The sequence below is a fragment of the Trichoplusia ni genome, chromosome 7 (assembly GCF_003590095.1).
Source record: "Trichoplusia ni isolate ovarian cell line Hi5 chromosome 7, tn1, whole genome shotgun sequence".
Classification (NCBI taxonomy): Eukaryota; Metazoa; Arthropoda; class Insecta; order Lepidoptera; family Noctuidae; genus Trichoplusia; species Trichoplusia ni.
In genome coordinates, this window is record NC_039484.1 from 15762854 (window position 1) to 15785559 (window position 22706).

Consider the following 22706-nt stretch of genomic DNA (forward strand, 5'->3'; position numbering starts at 1 on the left):
TTTTCAATTCGAACCAGCAGTTCCTGACATTAGCGCGTTCAAACAAACAAACAAACTCTTCAGCTTTATATATTAGTAAGTATAAAGTACCTATAGATTTGCTCTCATGTGTGCAAAAATTACTTCAAATCAGATGTGAAAAAATCCACTAGAGAAACAAGATAATCCTGTCTTACTTGCTTACTACGTAATCTAAGTAGTACCGTATCAGTCTCTTATCAATGTTATAATTACAAATGATTATTTTGGAACGCCAACTCTTCTTGAAATTTGTTTTTATTTTTCTAATCACTTGCTGTTGATAGTAAATGTTTTGCCAAACAACGTTTAACTGTGAATATTATATTGCTCTGACCTTTGACTAAAAAGAATAGATAATAAATCTAAAAGCAAGATGAAAATCGTTAAGATAATATTTGAGTAGGTACATATTAAAACCTGTATTTGGCCATGCCATACATTTGAAAGAAAAACAATAAATTAACATATTCGAAGCCCATCTTTGCTTACCTATCCATTAGCTGTTGATATTAATAATACGAGTAAAGTGCGTTCCGATCTACAATTAATGAATCAGAGTGGAAATTAACTAAATAATGTTGATGAGTGCACTCATAATGAATATGCATGAACTACTTTATGGTATGCAAAACCGAATGTAGAATCATAGAATAACTTTTTTATTCTGCAAAAAGTCATTATTAATCTAATTACTCAGCTATGCATTTCCTATAACTCTTTTATGATAAACTTTAACGAGACCATTAATATGCCCCTGCAATTAATTAACACTTAACTGAGAGTAAACTTAGGTATTCCATTTCATTTTATATGTCTAGATATTAAAAACCTCTTAAAAGGTTAATAATAGAAGGTTAAATTACTTGGCCACTGAAAATGTTGTTTAAATTTAGCGACTGAGATATCCTCAGAACCTGTCTTTTTTACCGAGGATATAGGAGTTTGCAATTTGGAGACATGGCTTGTATGATATTGATTGCAAAAGGCATGCTACAAATTGTATCACCTCCATTTTTGGGTCAGGCGGGAGAATTCTAATAGACACTGATATCTTCGAGGGATGAAGTGTAACGTCTAACGTCAGACCCTTACTGACTAAGCCGTCGCCCGGCTCAATTCATCATGCGTGCGAAGCACAAGAAGCTTCTTGTCTGTGCAATAAGAGAGTCTTTCTTTTTTAGAGCTACATCTCCAAAAGATAAAAGGAACTCTTTTAATATTTCAAGGTTTGATTTTTGCAGACACTGACCCCAGACCAGACTATTTGGTAGAAGATGATAACTTTATATCTCGTCTGTGTGTGTATGGAAAAGGGTAGCACCCTGAAGGACAAATAAAAGATGGACAGCGAAATTATCTTATTCATTTCTGAAAGAGATCGTAAATCATCTTTCTGTAAAAGGACAACAACTAAATACGATAATTTCATAAAGTACCTACTCTTGTAACTTAAGCTTACTTTGAATATAGTCTTAAAATAATGATTACTTAATCTAAGCTACACTTATTAAATTAGACACAAGAGAGAGGAATAAAGGGAACCTAAGTACCTAACCCAGGACTCGGAAACCCTTAATAGATAAGTATTTATCGATGTACTTATAAATTCACGTTCCCACCTTACTACTAACACATCTCATAGCAAAAATTATGTCGGTGGGACTGACTTGCGACTGATGTAGATGCTTCTAGAAGTTTATATTGGGCTATATCGGCCTACCGACAGCGCAGAATCAATGCACCCGATTGTAAAAATTCCAAGCTGAGACCTGCTTGACATTAAAATGTTTCCATAACTATCTAGAGACTTTTGGTAATGTATCGCACATTTCCAGAGTAATTATAAATATTATAATTACAGAACAATCTTCACGCTTCTATTGATGGAGATAACAAAAACGTGCAATATTTTTTATCACATGAAAATATATTTTGACTGTCACCTTTGCACCTTCTTTTTTACTGATTTCGTCACTACTTTCTTAAGCTACGTAGACAGTACCTACAAGTACAACAAGTCAATGTCATTTTCGGGTTTAAAATATATTTCTAGATAAGATAAGAAGACGCAAAGCAATCGACGGAAAGATTTTTATGTATTTTTCATTTGTTTAGGTACCTCATATTAGAAAGACACTGTATAAAATGAACCTTGATTAAGTTGAATGTCTTATGTGTAAAAAAATGTAACAGGATCATCATATTTTATCGTTTCTATGTTAAATATGATTTTTGCTTTTATTATCTTCTTCCCAACAATTACCTAAAATGCCCCTACACACTACAGCAAGACCTTTCAATTAACTTTTTGAATATATATTACCTGTGGCGAATATTTGTTTGTGTGGTCTGTCTAAATATAATAACATGAAAAGTAAAAAAAAAACAAAACAACAGATTTTACATCTTGATGCGTCACAACTTCAAAATTTAGAGTGCTGTAATTGTAAGACAATGTTCTTTTGTTATCAGTAAAGTAATAAGTAAAAGAATAGAAATTAGAACGCGATATATAAGCCAAAAACCGGATGTCCGGATGAAATCATAATTTTTAAATTTCTCAATTTCTTTTCCATGACTTATTTATTATTGTTATGATCTGAATCGGATTGAAAGTTGTAAGTGTTTTTCTCTAATTGTAAGTAGTAATTATTCATCGACACGTTGTGATTCCCTTTCGAGTTAAATATATGTACTTTGTTATATAGGTATAACGTATATCGGGCACTGGTCGCACTTGTTTGGCATGATAGTTGTTTATCGCTGGAAATTCTATATAAGAGGAACGTACGCAGCCCAGCGGTATTTGTGTTCACGGTACGCGTTCAGTGCGCCGCTCCGTCCCGTTGACAACAGACGCTTACACGACACTCACTAAACACTTCAACATGGCTTCAAGGGATCCTGCCACTGACCAACTTGTTAACTTCAAGAAGGACCTCAAAGTAAGTTATCGTTTCACTGTAAAAAGTGTAAAGTGATAATAAATTCCTAGTGTGTAGTTTGATAACGTGGAATTATGTGGTAATTAGTAATAATTGAATAGTTTTATCTTGTGCAAATTACGACGAATGTTCTTTGATACAAACTGTTTGAAATGAGTTTTATTTTGGTGTTTTGACATTAGCTACGATTTAGAAAACACTTTGTCTGGAGCTGTGCCTGTGTTTATTAGTAACATAAATGCCCCTCTTCATTGTTAACTTGATCTTTGTACTTTCGCCTTGAATTATCAAGTTGGGTAAACATTATTATTTTAATATATTGGCATAAATTTATGAGGTTAAGTTTCATACAATTGGTCAGTTAACTTATTGTAAGCTTACTTGTATAAAACAAATTAACCTATTTGTGTCAATGACTGCCACTAGAACTTGTGTCTTTTTATAATATTATATGCCTTGGTGTTCACCTTGTAATGCATTGCGAATTAACATGTTTTTTAATGCCCACTATATGTGTAACAACTTAGCAATATCTCTTGGACTCTATCGTCTCTATCTATATCTATATATCTTTAATGTATTTTGAATTTTATCCTTAGGTTGATAACATTAAATATGATTTTATTTAACATAAAGTATTGCTTAATTTCAGGATTCTCCTGGCTACATCACAACAAAAACTGGAGCTCCTGTTGGAGTAAAGACCGGAATTCAAACTGTTGGCAAGAATGGACCAGCTCTGCTACAGGATGTCAACTTCCTTGATGAGATCTCTGCCTTTGACAGGGAACGTATCCCTGAGCGTGTTGTCCATGCCAAGGGAGCCGGAGCTTTTGGCCACTTTGAAGTGACTCATGACATCACCAAATACACTGCAGCAAAAATCTTTGAATCTATCGGAAAAGTTACTCCAATGGCTGTGAGATTCTCTACCGTGGGTGGTGAAAGTGGATCTGCTGACACCGTCCGTGACCCCAGAGGATTTGCAGTTAAGTTCTACACTGATGATGGCAACTGGGATCTTGTTGGAAACAACACACCTATCTTCTTCATCAGGGACCCAACTTTGTTCCCTAGCTTTATCCACACCCAGAAGAGGAACCCTGCTACTCACTTGAAGGATCCTGACATGTTTTGGGACTTCATTACTCTAAGGCCTGAGACCACTCATCAGGTTATTTACTTATTTGGTGACCGTGGTATTCCTGATGGTTACAGACACATGAATGGCTATGGTTCTCACACATTTAAACTTGTCAATGCCCAAGGTGTAGCTCACTGGGTGAAATTCCACTACAAGACTAACCAGGGAATCAAGAACTTGTCAGTTGACAAGGCTGGTGAGCTGTCAGCTACTGACCCTGATTACTCCATCAGAGACCTTTACAATGCTATTGCCAAGGGTGACTTCCCCTCCTGGACTATGTACATCCAGGTCATGACTATGGCTCAGGCAGAGACCTGCAAGTTCAACCCATTTGATTTGACCAAGGTTTGGCCTCATTCAGATTACCCACTAATTGAAGTTGGTAAAATGGTCCTGAACAGAAACCCCAAGAACTATTTCGCTGAAGTTGAACAAATTGCCTTCAGCCCTGCTAATTTGGTGCCAGGCATTGAGCCTTCCCCTGACAAGATGTTACAAGGACGTCTGTTCTCCTACAGTGACACTCACCGCCACCGTCTTGGAGCCAACTACTTGCAAATTCCTGTGAACTGCCCATTCCGCGTGAAAGTGGCTAATTATCAGCGTGATGGACCACAAAATATGGATAACCAGGAAGGTTGTCCGAACTACTTCCCCAACTCATTCTCTGGGCCGCAGGAGTGCCCGCGCGCTCAGCGCCTACAGCCTAGATACAATGTCAGCGGTGACGTTGATAGATACGACAGTGGCCAGACTGAAGACAACTTCGCTCAAGCGACCGCCCTCTACAAGCAGGTGTTCAGCGACGCCGAGAAGCAGCGCACTGTTGAGAACATTGTGGGTCATTTGAAGGATGCTGCTGGCTTCATTCAAGAAAGAGCTATTAAGATTTTCACCCAAGTCCACCCTGACTTAGGCAGCAAGGTTGCTGCTGGTTTAGCTCCGTTTAAGAAGTACCATGCTAACTTGTAAAATGTGCAATAACTAAATGGGTGCTATATAATGATAGATATTAAACGGCAAGATTTTATTGTCTTGCGGGGTATAATCTTGGGTCTTTATATACATAAAACCATCATAGTACATAATATACAGAATTACGTTTTAATATTATATTTGTAAGGTGATTTTTGCACTTAATCCGCACAATATTCATAATAAATATTACCAACTGTTGTACTGTACTGATTACATTATTTTTATTTATATTAAATCATTTTTGTAAATAATCGCGTTCTTTTTTTTCTTTTTGTTTATTACAGCACCATGCCATCATTATTATGTGACCTCAATATTCAGCACTCTAGGGCGAATCTTATCATTAGGTTATCCGACAATTTAGATATACGCGTGACGTCAAGTTAAATGAATAAAGAAAAACTGGACTTCGAAGTAAACACATGGAATCAAGTCCGATAAGCAGTTATATGTAGCGAGCATGCTGCAACTACCATTGTATCTTTTATGGTGCATGCAACATTAAATCACAAAATCCGTTCCGGAAATTTTCCAAACAATACATATTTTGCGCTTAGCTGTTTGAAGGAAAATTATAAACTTAGACATTGGACGATGACCATTCGACCTAACGAATTAACAAGTCAATGAGTGCCGAAGCGAATTACGTAAATACCTACATCAAAACAAATTACTAATTCGACTAATAAACATTGCTTACTGCATAATAACTTATTTTGGGTTCAAACAAGGCATAAGTAGTTTTCCGTGCTATCTCAAAATGACCAACCAATTAGTATCCGAACTAAATTAAGTAGTAATTTTGATTGATGTCTTGCACTGCTTTGCACAGCGATTTGTCACATTATTTATAGATGTTTCATTTTATCTAGCTTTCATTTAGCTTAAGTAACATCGATAATTATAATCTAACAGGAATTTAAAATGTCGATTTTGTGGTGTCTTCAATAAATATAGTTAGATGTACTCAACCTGTGTGAACATAACTTGTTAGACTGCTGTGCTTCCTGTGGCCCGTGGGACTTGAGTTCAATACCCCTATTTACCATCTGGACATCTGTATATTCGCATAACAATATAAATCCATAAAATGTTATCTAGTTTTAGACGGACCACAAACGTATACAATCTCGGAATAAATAACTTATTTAATATGCAAAGCAGTTAATTATATTGAAGACAGACATAAGCTTGGCCTTGACGAAGTAGGTAAGTATTCATTATTTTAACAAAATTATCAATGTTATCTTAAAATCAATATTGTCAGGATAAAATAATCGTAGATTGTCAAATTTTTGATCTATATCTTAAATTAATATCAAGATACTCAGGTATGTATGCAAATATCAGTTCATCAAAAATTACCTACTCATAAAATATGTCAATTTCGCAGTGACGCAGAGACTGATAAGGCTTGGTTAGAGTTTTATTAAAAAAAAAAAACAATTTCATTCAAGAAATTGTGCAATAAGGACCCAACCAACACCTCTTCAAGATAGCTCTTTAGAGTAAGACGGCTTTCTATTGCCGACTCTCCAGCAAGAGGTTGTTTAGTGCCGTTCTTTACTCCATACTAAATGGGCATTAATGTGAAACAAAGCACTATAGGGCTTGAAAAGATTTTGAAAAGTCAACAGGATTTCTAAAACCAAGATACGGTTAAAAATAATTTGGCCATAAATAATAGACTTATTTGTTGTCTTTTTTCACGCGGCCTACTAGTTTTTTTTAAATAAATTATAGTATTTACGTGACTGAGCCTTCTAGATGTGTACCTATTACTCATAAGTTTTTATTCACTACACTGTTAAGTTTATTTGGTTAAACCGACTCTTGGACTTAGATCTTAATAATTATCAGTTGATGTATTGATGTGTTCTCATATACATTGTAGGTATAATAATGTAAAAACATAGCACTGCCACTAATTATATTTACGTAGTGCCATGTAAACTACGCAGTTTAAACACTAATTACTATAGTAGCAGTTGCATAGATTGTGCCATAAACAATGTGATTTTGATTTAATAGCTCATGAAATAACTTTACTGCTCTATAAACTACCGTTGCATTTTACACCGGGTTAAACAGGATATCTCATGACACGGTGTAGAGCAGTGTCTTGCTTTAACAATGCCAATGGCCTAGGTAATTTAGGATGCCCGAAATGTGTCCTAGGAGGATGTCTAGGTACGCTTTTAAATGTGTGGGAGTGGGAGTATCCAGAAAAATTGTGGAGCTGTGGGATTACGTATTAATTGTGCGGCGCGAAGAAGCGATGCAACAAACTCCGTTTATCTACTGCCTCTTATGTAGCAAACCTCGCAACCTGTCTCAACTTACGCTTTTTTGTATGCGTGAGAATCTAGCTCCGCTGGACCGTTTACACCAGTGGTGTGCTGACTGAGGCAGGTAATTTAAGTCATTATACTGTTCGCGACTTCGCTTCGCATCTTCGCACCTTTTTAGGCTGTTTTCACAGCTATCAGACCCTTAAGGACTGTATGGTAATACAGACTACTAGAACAAGCAAATAAGTAGAAGATGTAACATCGTGTCACAGCCACACGATTTGCTCTGTAGTCCTCGTACAGCATATCAAAGCAACAATGCAATGACAACTACGAGACGAGTCTTACTGGTTAGAGTCATTACAATATCCAAATCTGTCCTCAATCACCTGGACTGTTTATCAATATGTATAGTAGACACCTAGCATTGATACTTGACCGCATTATTTTTTACTTACCTGTACCAACATGAGAATGACTTGAGTAAAAAAATGAATCGTTATAGGTCATTACTGTTTGTTGTTCAGCCACACCGTCGCAGTTATATAAATTAATGTCTGTTATCCTTCTGATAGGATATCAAGGTTTAATATTAGATTAGTTTTGTTATAAATTTATTAATGCCACACCGGCTTTCTATCTAGATAATGATAGGTACTGTTATTTTTTGGATGAAACTAATAACAAAGTTGAAATCGTCATTAAAGTGTAGCTACTAAATACTACATATCTTAAGCCAAATTCTCATGACTCATGTTGTACTAGTGCCCTCTAATAGTTAGCATTAAGTCTTGGTTCTAAAGTGATAAATTAGGTGGCAATGGCTTTCAACAGGCGCCTGAATATTGGCTCGGGCAAGTTCCACAGTACCAATGATGATTGCTGTGATAAAACTAAGATATTGGTTTGAGCGCCTTACATAGCAGTGAGCGCAAACGTTTCGTACCTTAACAAAAAAGAAGGCTTAGAAACACGCAATTTTAATGTGGCGGTAGGTATCTTACTAATACGAACTGTTTGAAAAGTCCGAAACCGTGTTGATATTTTTCTGTGAGGTTTTATGAATTTAAAAGTACAATCTGACGTACGATGGAGGTTCTGTTGATAGCATTTAAATTGTTTATGCTCCAGCGAGAGAAAATAAATGGCATTAATGTACGTTGACAGTACATATCTACCATGTATTGAGATATTTTTTATAGATTTTTCTTATTTTTAGTTTAATTTATAATGCTTTACTATTATTCTGTATACATTGTTTTTATGTATACTTTGACGCATGCTGTACGAGATTAAACCAGGACCAAATGTGATTAGGATAAAAATTGTGTTCAGTAATTCACTATTATTACGAAGGTTTCATTACTGGCCCCTTTGTCTCAAATAGGCCCTTTGAAATTCATGAAAAGGTACGTTTCATCTTTATCTTCATTGACACACAATTACACGACGCTGGTTGTGCAGCTTGACAAAATACACTGGCAGACATCATCAGTGACGTGACGAATGACTCACAGAACAGCAGAGGAATCCTTACCGTGCCTGTTAACGTTCGTAAATGTTTAGCAGGATGATATGTAAACGTTGTCAACGTTCACTTAGAACCGGCGAAGGTCTGAAGTGTGGAATTTGCGAGTCGTGCTTCCATATGCGTTGTGTGAACGATTCCGTTAAGGACCACCGCGACGGTGGAGACCGAGGATATCAGTGGAAATGTTCTCTCTGTCAGAACTACGTGAGCAATATGCAACAAGCAAGCGGTTCGGACTCAGGCAAGGACAAGGAGAGTGGCGGCTTGATTCAGGCTGTTAATGCAATAAGCGAAAAGTTTGAACTTGTTAATAAAATTCAACTGCCGAAATTGAACAGCGATTTGGCCCAGATAAAAAATGTTGCAGACCGCATCGTCCAACAGAATGACGATATATTGCGGAAAATAGATGAAATTGAAGAGAAAAGGAAGCATGAAAAACAAGCGTATAGTTCAACAAGTAGGTACCGAAGAAGGAATTTAAGCTTGTCCCCTAAAACAACTGCTGCTTTAGAAAGTAAGGAGGATCCACCGCTTTCGCTAACTGATAAAACCGTCAGATACAGGACACGGAGGCGGTCGTATCTCTTGCACAGAATATTCAATATATTAAACAGAAAAATGAACAGAACTAGTCCCAAGAAAAAGCAACAGAAGTGAAAGTTCTAATAAAAATAAAAACATTTGAATTTTGTTTTATTTTTAACGTGGTTATAATTCACAATTGCAATTACAGTAAGTATTTATCCTGCTTCTCCGTTCCTCAGCCTCGCTTCACATCAACGTTTTGGTAAAGGGTCTTGTTAATAGATGACCATCGATCGAGTCAATCAGTCAAGACTAATCAGTCGATGAAACAGTTCCTCACAAAAAGTTTTAAATAATTTTAATGTTATATACAACAGACTTCTTTTCTAGAGAAGGAATAGACTTAAAAACTAAACTTATTGAGATTCACTGGCTTTTTTTCCTCTGGCCTATAAAGGCGCTTGGTCTACTGGGGATCAATAAGACCTTAAAGTGTGGGATCTTAAATCAATAAAACTACCGGCTGACTTTCATCAGCAGAAATGAAAAGTGAGGGAGAAAACTCTTTTTCTGACAACTCCTCAATCAAAGTTGGTGTTATAAGTAGCATTTCGACGGGCTTCTTCTTCATGAGGGATCAGGATTATGCTATATCCGAAAGAATTCGCCTATTTGTAGTGTTCCATCCCATGTGTGCCCAAAGATAGACTTTTCCAATTAAATCCGTCCAGCTTCATCACCTGGATGCGATTACACCTTGCGATCTACGTATTCACCGTTAAGGTGACGTCTGAGTGATGGTCAACTTGATACCAGCTTTTCTATACTATACTGGCTTACGCCGTCGACGAACTGCCATACACCGACACAAAAACGCGGATGACGTAGCACGGTGGTTTAAGTTTAGTCAGTAAGAGTCTGACTCTGACACTAGCCATTTCCTCCCTCGAGGGAGTGGGTGTTCAAGAGGATTCCTCCGCCTTACCAAAAAAAGGCTTTTGCAATTCTACTACATAATACTACAAAAAGGATAAAGTCTCTGAGCTGCTCAATTTTTTCTGCTGCCTTTCTGTGGCTTACGTCTTACTTCTAAGACTGCTACAGACTTACTTTAAGGGGTGACGATGGGCCCTTTACAAAAAAAATGTTAACCGTGAAAGTTACTTAATAAACATTATTTACTTTAGGCACATACTGTAGCCGTTGTTTTAATGAAGCAAAAGGCGCTGTGCTCATTGGACATATTACAGTTGGTCACAATTTCATTTCTTAAGATTATTATAATAAAATAGATAATCATTATACTAGGCTCAGATATCGCTTATGATTTTAATCATCACTGTTTTGCCGGCACGGACACGACCTTGGCGCGTTAATAAAATTAAATATTCTCGCTGAAGTCGTCACAACATTGTTTTTTTTTTTTAATAAAAAACAAGACCTTAAATGTCCCTCCTCGCGCTACTAACCAGCTCTCAGGAAGTTAGTGTTTTTTTTTACGAATAATCATGAAATAATAATAGACCCAAGAGGCTCATTGGATTTGACAATGATAACATTACATCTTAACGTGTGTAAATGCTTTTGCAAAAAATACATCATTTATGTACATTTTTTAATGAGTTAGTTTCTTTGAATTCAAAGCACGATTAGAATAACAAAAACGAGCCTATTCAAACCTGTTCTCATGGGCTCCAATTGAATTAAACGTTTGTGTTTAAAATTGTAATTCTATTATAAGATGTGTTTTGTACTACTAGTCAGATATTCACCGAAATAATAAGCAATAGTTTAAGTTTAAAAAAAAACAGTAAGCAATACTTCCTCATAAGTGTTAACTAACGTTTTGTTTGCCTCAGTTTCGTAGCGTTCATTTAATTTACCATTTTCGTTAAATAAGGAAAACAATCTATTGCATCATGTCAAAGGTCAGAAGAGGTAGGTACTGCCTTGGTAACCCTCATTTCATCTAAAAAGGTAAAAAAAGTTTTTTGAACCTGATTCGGTTAATGCTAATACAAATCTTGTTATTCGTCAATGCAGGTGTTCAATACCGGTGTTAGATTTACAGGAAGTTCGCTACATTCTGCCTTAAATACGAAAATTATAGACGAGAATTACTTACGTTCTATTGACATACTTTGTTATTAATTTCAATTAACGGTTGTTTAGGTATTTGAAAACGGTAAACAATATTTGTATGTCTTTTACGTATACACCAATATTGTTAAAGTTTTCACGTACATAAATCAATTTAGTACTACAGGTGGTGCGTGGTTACGTTGTTATGCAACTTGGCAGAGCTGAATCGCTGAATAATTGTTAAAAACTTAGGTATACTAATTTGGATTCATACAAGGTTTTTTAATAATGCATTAACACTATCGATTTTCTATAAATGTATTGATTGGGAGAAGTTGAGGAGCTCGTGGCTAAGCTACAACCGCATAAGTGATTCGATCACAGGTTAAGCTATGCTTGATGCGGTTGGTCCGTAGATGGGTGACCATCTTTGTCATAGCGAGTTCCTCCGTGTTTTGGAAGGCATGTTAAATTGTGGGTCCGGGCTGTTATTCCTACATCTTTGAAAGTCGTTTACATGTAGTCAGAAGCTTGAAAAAGTCTGACAGCCAGTCTAACCAAGGGGTGTCGTGTTGCCCAGGTAACTGGGTTGAGGAGGTCAGATAGGCAGTCGCTCCTTGTAAAACACTGGTACTCAGCTGAAACCGGTTGGATTGGTAGCCGACCCCAACACAGTTGGGAAAAGGCTAGGCCGATGATGATGATTGGGAGAAGTAGCTTCTCTCTTGGAGAGTTCTTTGCATTCATAACCTTTTGATTCAATAACCTTACACATTTTAAAAAGCTCAAGGTTTTAGGTTTGAATCCAGACTATAACCAAACTGACTTTGACACAAACACTTAACTAAAATTATGTGTAAGGTTGAGTGATTGATAAAAATAAAAACAAACCTTTACACTAAACAGGTTTTACTTGTTTACAGACGTCATAGGTGCCGAAAAATATCTATGAATATTAATAATTCCGTTTTTAACATTTCCTCCGGAAGGTCTACCTTGTTAAGAGTTAATAGTGATAGGGTGTGGCGATTGTGGTTCTCATTGAACAAACATCGGCTTAAGTTTAAACTATAAACCGTCTTTCACATACCCGTGGTCGCGTATATATTGATATTAAGATGAAGATGTAGAAAACTGAATAAATTATTAATTGAACAGTGTAAATGAAATGATACTAAAGACCTCGCATTGGCATCACCCTGGTAGCCATACTGTTCTTGAAGGCAAATAGGCAGTAAATCTCGATATAACTATAGAATTTAATTAATACTTACATACAATAAAATCTTATTAACCATAATTATTGTTACGTGAAATTTATGGCTGACTTCCTTTAACCAGACATCCAGAAATCGTTACATTCGTCCTAAGGGCGTTACCCCCTTAAGTAATTAAAAGCGTGACATAAAAACACATTTAAAAGCGTCATATCTTTTCCACACCTGCTTAATGTTACTTGGCTGATCATAATCCCCGTGTTTAATAACACTGGGGAATTACATTACGGATTCACATACTTAGATTATAGTTCCAACAGAGGTTTTATAAAGCAGTAAATATAAAACATAAGATAAAGTCCCTATAAAGGCGAGGCTATAATAAAATAACTACGCTTTCCCAGGCTCAACTATCAGTGATGCGTAATGCATCAACACGCAACATGTCATTATAACACCAATTGTTGAAACCGTTGACCTACCTAATATTACATTATAATACCTTGAGGCAGATACACATCTTTTACTATAAATTATAATTGTAAGTACTTATCTACGTTTTACGTCATAACTCGAGCCAAATCGGAAGGAAAAAATAAATGCATATGTAATGTTTTCCTTCAAATCTGGTCTCGTAGGAAAAGCCGCAACGTAATGTGATACTCGTACATCAGTGTAAGTTCATTTGCTTAGAATCACTCGTAGCTATATTATAAAACCTGAGACACCGGCATTTGTTTTCATTTCGTGTTAGCTTTCGAGGCGGCATCATCTACGCCCGATCACAAGTTAGACGAAACAGGTTTTTTTTTCCACGAGAAAAATGTGGAAGTCGTTTTCGAAATTCGTAGTTTTAAGTTTTGTTTTGACGTTAAGTGATGTAAGCTGTGAAAAGGCGCCCGTGGTGCGGACTCCACTGGGTGATGTAGCCGGGTACTATATGACAACGAGGGGAGGAAGGCAGATCAGTGCTTTCACCGCTATCCCATACGCACTCCCACCTATTGGAGACCTCAGATTTAAGGTATTTCAAATTTAATATCATAACTACGACAATTTAACAATATAGTAAGTCCGTATCTAATCTTATTTTTACTGTGTTTACACAAAGCATACGCGAACTGAACACTATATGGCATCGTTTTTAGTTATGAAGATTTATATTTGCTAAAAAACCGCAAAGTAAATAAAATGTAGCCGGCGAAAAGCTTATCAGAATCACATACTAATAATGAAATTAGTAAATTATCTATTGTTTAAAAAAAATAAGATTATTCTCAACGATTAGATAATGCGAACTAAATAATTCCAATATTGTTACTAGGTGCCTAATTATTTAACTGAAAATTAATTTATTAGCTTGAAGTGTTTTTAAAGTAATCATGAGGACTCATTAACTTAAAGAAGAATCAATGTCCCGAGTTCCCGATGTGTGCTCAGCACATAGGTTAATGTCTATCCTCTAAAAGCAAATTTAATTGATGATATGCAACAATACAACTGCAAATTAGATGTGTGATGATTAAGAGTTCGCTTAAAATTAAGAATTTTGCGGTAGTCCAAGATGGACGCCATCCCACGCCATGAAGACAACCATAAATTATGGTGCAATATTTCTATTCGTCAAATATACCTATTTATTTATAGAAGTTTAGTATAAAAAAGTGTACAAAAAATCTAATTCTGGAAGTTTTATGTCAACATAATTTAATAAGTGTTTGGGGGCAAAAGTTAATCAATATTTACGTAATAAAATCTAATCACTTTATAATCATTTATAGTACCTATCATAGAAATCTAAATAACAAGGTAATAGAAATGGCATACACCGCGGCGATCTATCGAAACGCATGTCGCCGGTGGGCGGGGCTTCAACACATTCACAGCTAATAACTACGCAATCACTCAAACATTAACATCGAGAAGACCAAGCAAACAACACTAGGCCGTACGTCTAATGCAATAAGGTTGACTTTGTCGTTGTATGGATTCACTAACTCACACAGTCATTGCATTTATTTGCATTAGTTGTAGTGATTACGTAAACTACACTAGGGATTGACTACGGATCCGAAATATAATGAAAGACGAAATTATGAGTGATAATGCTTTTTGTTGTATTCTTCTATGGATTACATTATAATATGTACCTACTTACAAAAAAAAAAAATTCACTAATTGTCGGTTGACAAAAAAAAATATTATTAGGAAATACTTGGTACCTAGGTAGGTTTGGTTTATACGGTGACTTTTTAGTCGTCTTACAAAAGCAGCCCAGTTCATGTATCGAATGACTAGTAAACGTTCATAATAAAAAAATAAGTATTTATGAGATTTGGATAAATTTAAATTGCAATTTTTATTCAATGCTATGCGCATGGCGTACTTTTTGAAACAATCAGTTGCGAGCGCGGTCCGAGCCGTAAAAATGGAGAGGGGCGCGGGCGGCGGCGAGCGGCAAGTTATCAAGCATGCAACTAATTTCATAGTGTATATTCGGCCTAAGTTGTAGGGTACCAATTTCGTTTACCCGTGGTAGTCATCCACTTGTCTTTTGTATTTATTTGCATCCTGCGGGATTCTGAAATAAAAATATATTCAATAATATGTTCACAAAAACGAACGACTATTAAAATTGTTACTTTTCGTATACAATGTTCATTTTGGATAATTTGTCCGCACTTAACCACATCACTATTTCCGACAGTTTTGTGCGGCCGTACCACTACAAATACGATCGCATTGATAAATATTATTTTTCGTTATACATTTCTCTTTTTACAACGGTGCATTTCTGTAAGTCTCTTACTGCAGCGGCAATGATCAGTAAAGAATGCAATTGTTGCAGGATGGTGCGATATAAATATGGTTTATAATGAAGGTTATGTTTTGAAATTTAATTTTGCAATAACATCAATATTACTGCAATAATTTACTTACCGATAAAATGTTATCTATTTATTTATGTTATTACACGATGCAGATGAATTTCCAGCGTGAGAAACGCCGCAAAACACCATTTTTAGTGGTTCTTGCTGTGACGACGTTCCGCGAGCGACTGAGCGTAAGTTCGCGCGCTGGTGTCGTCCAAGACACCAGTGTGGCGACAAGGTCACGCGGCGTTGGCACTTCTATTACCTTGTTATTTAGATTTCTATGGTACCTATAGATTAATGCGTCGTTGATTTATTGGCTAGTTCGTTCCATGTATTCAGTCATTAAGGCATGTAAGTTACTAAGGTACCTCTAAGCGAATTATACACTAATATGTTACGCCTCGCTATTGTTTTAAAATCTATTATTTGGTACCTAGGTATATACCGGTACCTAGAATTACTTGTTTTCTGTCTTACGAACAGAAAAACATGAATCGGTCAAGTGCGAGTCAGAAATAGATGACACAAAACCGAATTTGCAGCAAAAATTGATCACTTATCAATTTAATGACAGCAACATCTGTACTTGATAAAGTGGCATATAAGTACCTATAGCAATTAATCATATGCACAGAAATAAGCCGACCGTAGAGTCACATTCTTCCTCCTTTATCTACGGAAGACTTAAACAAGTACTTTTCAGCATTTGTCTGTTTTCCGTCAATATCAGTAATAAACATAATACAAATGTGTGGCTTGAAGCAGTCATTATGTCCTTTTTTTTCAGCCGTTACTGTCCCGCTACGGGGCAAAGGCCTCCCTTAGATTCTTCCACTCGGTCATTATATTATTCTTTTTTTATCACTTAGTTGAAACAGACAGGTCAAAAACCTCGTGTTTGTTTAGTGCATTTAGATTAACTTGGGAGCACGTGTTTTCAGGAAGACAGTGGTTTGAATCACTTCACATCACACTACTACAAAAAAACATAGTATACATCTTGCGGTAACTTTATAGATTTTAAAACTATTGTGATAAACTCATCATATCTTAAATAGTCATATTACCTTGAACATATTTTATAAACCTTAAAAGGCATATTTTTATCAAAACAATATCTCAGTCCTTGAAAACTTAATAAATAGGTTAGTTATTTGCACTATTGCATAAGAGCACGAATGGATAATTATATAAACACAAATCAGTTTTATTAGTTTTTACGTTTCCGATAAGCTTTAATGAACATTGAATTTAGCTACAGAAAATAAGTAAATACAGTAATAATTAAACAATTTCACACGCTTCTGATTTTTTAACACTAACTAATGTCATAGTTTAAATAATTTAACTCCACGAATTTATCGCTCACAGGTTAAGCTATGCTTGCCACCGTCGTTAATTTGTTTGGTAAATCGGGGTTAATATGATTGGCTGGGTAAATTCTAAAATGGGATTTCGTTAAGAAATTAATATTTAAAAATATTTTATATTTCGGTCTTGTCGCATGTGTTTATTTATAAAACTTCTGCTTATTATTCATCAAACAGTCCCGAGTGATCATCCATAACGCAAGCTGTCTCTACTCACCCCGACCTTCTGTCGTCTGCTTTATTGTTGTAAATATACTTAGATTCTGTATGAAACCCCAGTGATTAGTTGCAGAAAATAAGAAAACACCTTAAAATTATACGTTCTCAGGCTTCCTACTGTATAATAAATAATACATAACATCTATGTCTCACCTAATACATAAAAACTCATCTCGTGTCTCCAGCGTTTAAATTTTAGCCTGGTAAAAAAGTAATATTAAGTAATAATGAAAAGTACTACAAAGAAACCGTATACTTAGAAATAATACCTGGCTTAGTCCATATAGAGAGATAAACTGAATATGTTACGTAATATAAACTGGAAACTTTGAACGGCCATACGGTAGGAAAATTGTTAGTTATACATTGACAAATTGAAACAAACAAGCAAATAGTATTGCAGTGTCCATCATCTGTGACCAATTTGAAGCTGATCTATACTAAGCTAATAAATATTTAATTATTATATATGACACTCTGCGTGTGTAATTAAATGAACATTATTTTATGAATAACTTGTTGACGAGAGTATTCTAAGAGCCTAATTGATCAGGCAGGCTTAGGATACAATTTTGTCAATAATAACAAAATGCTGTTCAGAATAGAGCGATTTTTTGTAGGAATCTTAAACACTTTTTTTCAATTAATTATGTTTTATTTTCCATAGGCGCCTGTACCAATAAATCAATGGGAAAACACACTAAATGCCTCCACTGTTAGCCCAGTTTGTGTGCAGCGGAACCCTTATACTCGACAAGAAGAAATCGTTGGTCAGGAGGACTGTTTGTATTTGAATATTTATACACCCACCAGAAATAACGTAAGTGTTCATTGGACAAAGGAATTTTCTTCTGTACACATAATATGCATAAAAATATATAATAATCACAGAACCTTGATAAACCTGTCCAAATTAAAGCAATGTTATATACGCCTCAGTAATTTAAATTATAATAAATAATCAAGTACTGTTTTGTGTAGGATGTGTCCGACACAAGTCTGTTGCCAGTCATGGTGTTTTTCCATGGCGGTGGTTGGATGTGTGGGGACGGCACCACTGGCATGTATGGACCGCATTTCCTTCTTGACAGAGATGTTGTTTTCGTAGCTACGAATTACAGATTAGGTGAGTAAGAATTATAAAGCTGGGGAATCAGCATGGTCACAGTTTGTAATATGATAGAAAGGTATTTAAATTCCAGATCAGTTATCAGCAGCTCTAATTAGGTCAAAAACATGACCTGAACTGATCATGCTGTCTCAACTGCTTTGGTATAACGCCTTCGTTCCTTAGGTACTAATAAGATTTCGACTTTCCAGGTCCACTAGGTTTCTTATCCACGCAAGATGAGCACTGTCCCGGTAACAACGGTCTTAAGGACCAGCAGGAGGCTTTACGTTTCATACAAAATAACATCGAGAGCTTTGGTGGTGATAAAAACTCCGTCACAATATTCGGGGAAAGCGCTGGCGGGGCCAGCGTGCACTACCATATGCTGTCAGAAAATAGTGCAGGTACTGATCTTTTTTTAAAACGATTTGGTCGTTAAGGAATTTTAGCCTTGTTCCCGGATGGTTTCTCAAGCACATGTACAAAGAAACCTAGTCAGAACAACCAGACATTAATAGTTTTTCATTCAACTTTTAAAATATCCTTGAAAGTACTGCTCCATCTTTCTCCCGGGCTAATTTGACTAGAAATGTTGTATGGCGTTGGAGAGAAACCCAGCTCTAAGTAGTATGATTATAATAATAAAATGACTAAGCTAGTTCAAAGATAATGCATAAAGCAATAAGGCGGTAATTTCCCCAGCTGCATTGAGGATAATGATTAACTTTCTATAGTAAACATTGATATCTAGCAGAATAACGAAGTCAATTGATTGATTACCAAGGTACGGTACATCGGTCGCGTAACGCCTCGTGGGTTCAAAGAACTTACAAACTATTGTGGTTGAATGTGAAAGTGTCGGTGGTCACTAGAGGGAACACAATATCAACACTTAACGTAATAAAATAGAACATTTGTTTTGGGTTTATTTTACATTTTGTTAGTATATTACGTGATATCCGTTGGCAAAATGTATATTTTTATGTCATTTGCAGGTCTCTTCCACAAGGCGATATCTGAGTCAGGTACAGCTCTTGTGCCATGGGCTGAAGCTGCCCCTGGTGAGGCTTTGAGAAACGCCTTCCGCCTGGCCAAGTTCCTGGACTGTCCTCAAGCGCCTTCAGAAAATATGATCAGCTGTCTTCGTACTAAAGACAGTTACGATATTATCAACACAGAGTTTCTGTTTTATGTAAGTTACTTGTTATCATTGCTGAAATACTTGAAGGAAAATGGCATCTCAATTACCTTTTTGGAAGATAATGTTGTAGTAAACAATATCTGTAAAGTACCTACTATTGACAGTAATCACAAGGTTTTGTAAATCGTTTTGACGTTTGTTGTAGGCGTGGGACTACGAGCCAATGACCCCTTTCAAGGCCGTAATAGAGCCTGACCATCCCGGAGCATTCTTAAGGAGAAGTCCACGTAAGACACCGAACGTGCCTGCAGTACCCTGGATGACTGGACTTAACAAGGATGAGGGATGCTTGAAGTCTGTTTGTAAGTTATGGATAAGAAATAAAAAAAAAACTATGCTGAGGAACTGGAGAAAATTTGTGCACAATGAGAATTACATTCATTTTTCAAAATTATCCTTATAAGTTTTTACCAATTGGAATATTATTTTATTCCCTATTCGGTTAGAATTGAATCCAAAAATTAAGCTCGAATCGTATAATGATTGCATCGATAGTTCGACCAACGCGCTTGCTATGTCTCAGTTTTACGAAAGAATAGAATGTAAAAGTTCATGAGTAATTTGGATAAAATAACGTTAACGTCAAAATCATTGCTGATGTCTACACCTTGTGGAGATGTATTGTGTTTTTTGTTACATATTTCATTTTGTGTCATGTGGCAATATTATAAAATAGCTTAATTTATAGGGATTACGTCAAACACGAGCAGATATAACGAATTCATGTCAGCGTTTGAGACTATTGCACCTGTAACATTCTACTACGAAAATTCGCCGTACGCTGAAGCTATCACTGAAAAAATACGTCAAAAATATTTGAATGATAAAGACGAATCCGCTTTGAAGAATGGGATTCTCGAAGTAAGTTTTTTTAACATTCTTTTTCTCCCAAAAAAGGTAATATATCATTTATATTCTGCCGTTTTAGTTAGGCTACTCTTGTCAAGAAAGGGATCAGGGAATTGTTATTTTTTTAATCTAGCAGTTCTTTAATCAGAGTTGAGAATTAAAATGCAAAAATACGTCAACTACCTAATTTGTAAAATAATGTAGGAGATTAGTATTTTGCAAAAAACGTTAACGGATCTAACACTAAGAGATCTGGCATTAATTACGCGGAATACTATTTATAGAATTTAATCATTCATATATTGTGTGATCTTCACAATTACAATATTCATTTTAAGTAGCTATATTTACACGTAACAATTACATTATAAAAAATATATATATTTATTAATTATAAGCAAGAATGTGGCATTAATTAAGTGTTCCACCTGTATGTTACGACTTGTTCTTATTACAAATATCATAATATTTAAACATTTTTGTTTCAAAATCCCTGGACCCAAGATTTTTCGTTTATAATGTATATGTAGGTATGTTTGTTTATAATGTAATATGTATGTTTATAATGTAATTAACACTTAAACGATACTGTATCCTTTGGTCAATTAATGGTACACTTTACCTAAACGATGATTATTTTGAGCACATTACCGTCGATTATAATTAATTTAGCGTTTCTAGTTTCTCTTGTAGTCTCATCCAGGATGTTTATAGTACCTATATCTCAATAGTTCCTATTGAGAATAAACAGAACTCATCATCGGCCTAGCCTTTTCCCAACTATGTTGGGGTAAGCTTCCAGTCTAACCGGTTTCAGCAGAGTACCAGTGTTTTACAAGGAGCGACTGCCTATCTGACTTCCTCAACCCAGTTACCTGGGCAACACGATACCTCCTTAGTTAGACTGGTTGTCAGACTTTTCAAGCTTCTGACTACCTGTAACGACTGTCATAGATGTAGGCATAACAGCCGGCCAGCAGGCCATAACACCCACAATTTAACGTGCCTTCCGAAACACGGAGGAGCTCGCTATGATAAGGATGGTCACCCATCTACGGACCAACCGCGTCAAGCGTAGCTTAACCTGTGATCGACTCACTTATGCGGTTATAGCTTAGCCACGAGCTCCACCGAGAATAAATAGAACTATTGGAAATAAACCGTAGGATTTGTATTTCGATCTACTAACGATAGTGTTTTGTTTCTAGATGTATTCCGACTCGTATTTTGCGTATCCCGCCGTGGACGCTGTTGAGAAGGTGTTCAGTTACACAAAGAACCCTGTTTACTTGTACGACCTGTCTTACAAAGCTACCAACAGCTTTTCACAGATCTTCGGTGACGAGGAAGGAGATTACGGTAAGGCTGCTTGTTTAAATATTCTATAGCAATAGATATAATTGCCCGAACTATATACTTTTGTAACACCATTATGTCCGCATTTCTGCAAAATAAATTATCTTTATCTTGTATTGGCTAATTACATCAAAAGTACTTATAATAGTTAGATAATTAAAGAAAAACTAATCTCTAATTCAGAATGAAGATAACTCTCTCTGTTGCGGTTGTCTCGTAGGACGCGAGTGATTTTGGTTATGTTGTGGTGTGAGGTTTCTTTTTCGAGAAGGGAAGGGAAGATAATTGAATCTGTCAAAGTAGCTAAGATAGAGTATATCAAGGGTTTAAGTTTTTATAGTTTAAACTAATTTCCAGGTGTTTGCCACGCTGACGAGCTGATGCACCTGTTCCCGATCGAGTTCCTCTCAAAACCATTTTCACCAGAAGATATCGAAATAAGTGAAACTATCATTACACTGTGGACTAATTTTGCGACTACAGGGTATGTTTTATGATTTACTTATACCACAAAACATACTAGATCAAATTTATATTGGTTACTGGTTGAAAAACATAATTTACTTCCAGGAACCCATATATTTCCAAATGGCTTTTGTCGTCTTCAGAATCTAAATCACTAAAATCAAATTTCTGTCCACGACTTTAATCTTAATTTACATTTAAATTATTGTTTCAAGGAATCCAAACAAACCCGTGCCTGTGCCATTCAAATGGGAACCGGCAACTTCACCGAGCAAAATGGAATATTTAGAAATTAACAAAGAATCAGTGATGAAGTCAGACTTGGGAGCTCGTTCGAGATTTTGGAGCACTCTCCCTCTTTGGTACAACGTGCGAGGCCGAAAGTTTACAGACGACCTATAGTGGCAAAGTACCAGCTATCAGTCATGTCAAAAGAGAACTATTAGTTGTAAGGTGTAAATAATTGTAAAAATATCTAAAAAGTAAGAATCTAATAAATGGAAGAAACCATGGAAATAC

At 35.9% G+C, this 22706-nt stretch overlaps 3 protein-coding genes across 3 annotated transcripts; all 3 read left to right on the plus strand.

Moving 5' to 3' along the window:
- Positions 1 to 2417: 2417 nt before the first annotated feature.
- LOC113495760 (catalase) lies at positions 2418 to 5301 on the plus strand. Its single transcript, XM_026874680.1, has 3 exons — positions 2418 to 2639; positions 2730 to 2966; positions 3619 to 5301. The coding sequence occupies exons 2-3, from the start codon at positions 2910 to 2912 to the stop codon at positions 5083 to 5085; spliced, it is 1524 nt and encodes a 507-aa protein (XP_026730481.1). The 5' UTR covers positions 2418 to 2639; positions 2730 to 2909; the 3' UTR covers positions 5086 to 5301.
- Positions 5302 to 8051: 2750 nt separating this feature from the next.
- On the plus strand, positions 8052 to 9602 carry LOC113495935. Its single transcript, XM_026874937.1, has one exon. It carries the CDS (start codon positions 8941 to 8943, stop codon positions 9571 to 9573), a length of 633 nt encoding a protein of 210 aa, XP_026730738.1. The 5' UTR covers positions 8052 to 8940; the 3' UTR covers positions 9574 to 9602.
- A 3805-nt stretch (positions 9603 to 13407) lies between these two features.
- LOC113495933 (venom carboxylesterase-6-like) lies at positions 13408 to 22703 on the plus strand. Its single transcript, XM_026874935.1, has 10 exons — positions 13408 to 13764; positions 17873 to 18025; positions 18187 to 18331; positions 18526 to 18720; positions 19312 to 19508; positions 19663 to 19819; positions 20206 to 20378; positions 21575 to 21725; positions 22080 to 22206; positions 22403 to 22703. Exons 1-10 carry the CDS (start codon positions 13564 to 13566, stop codon positions 22587 to 22589), a joined length of 1686 nt encoding a protein of 561 aa, XP_026730736.1. The 5' UTR covers positions 13408 to 13563; the 3' UTR covers positions 22590 to 22703.
- The last annotated feature ends 3 nt before the right edge of the window (positions 22704 to 22706 follow it).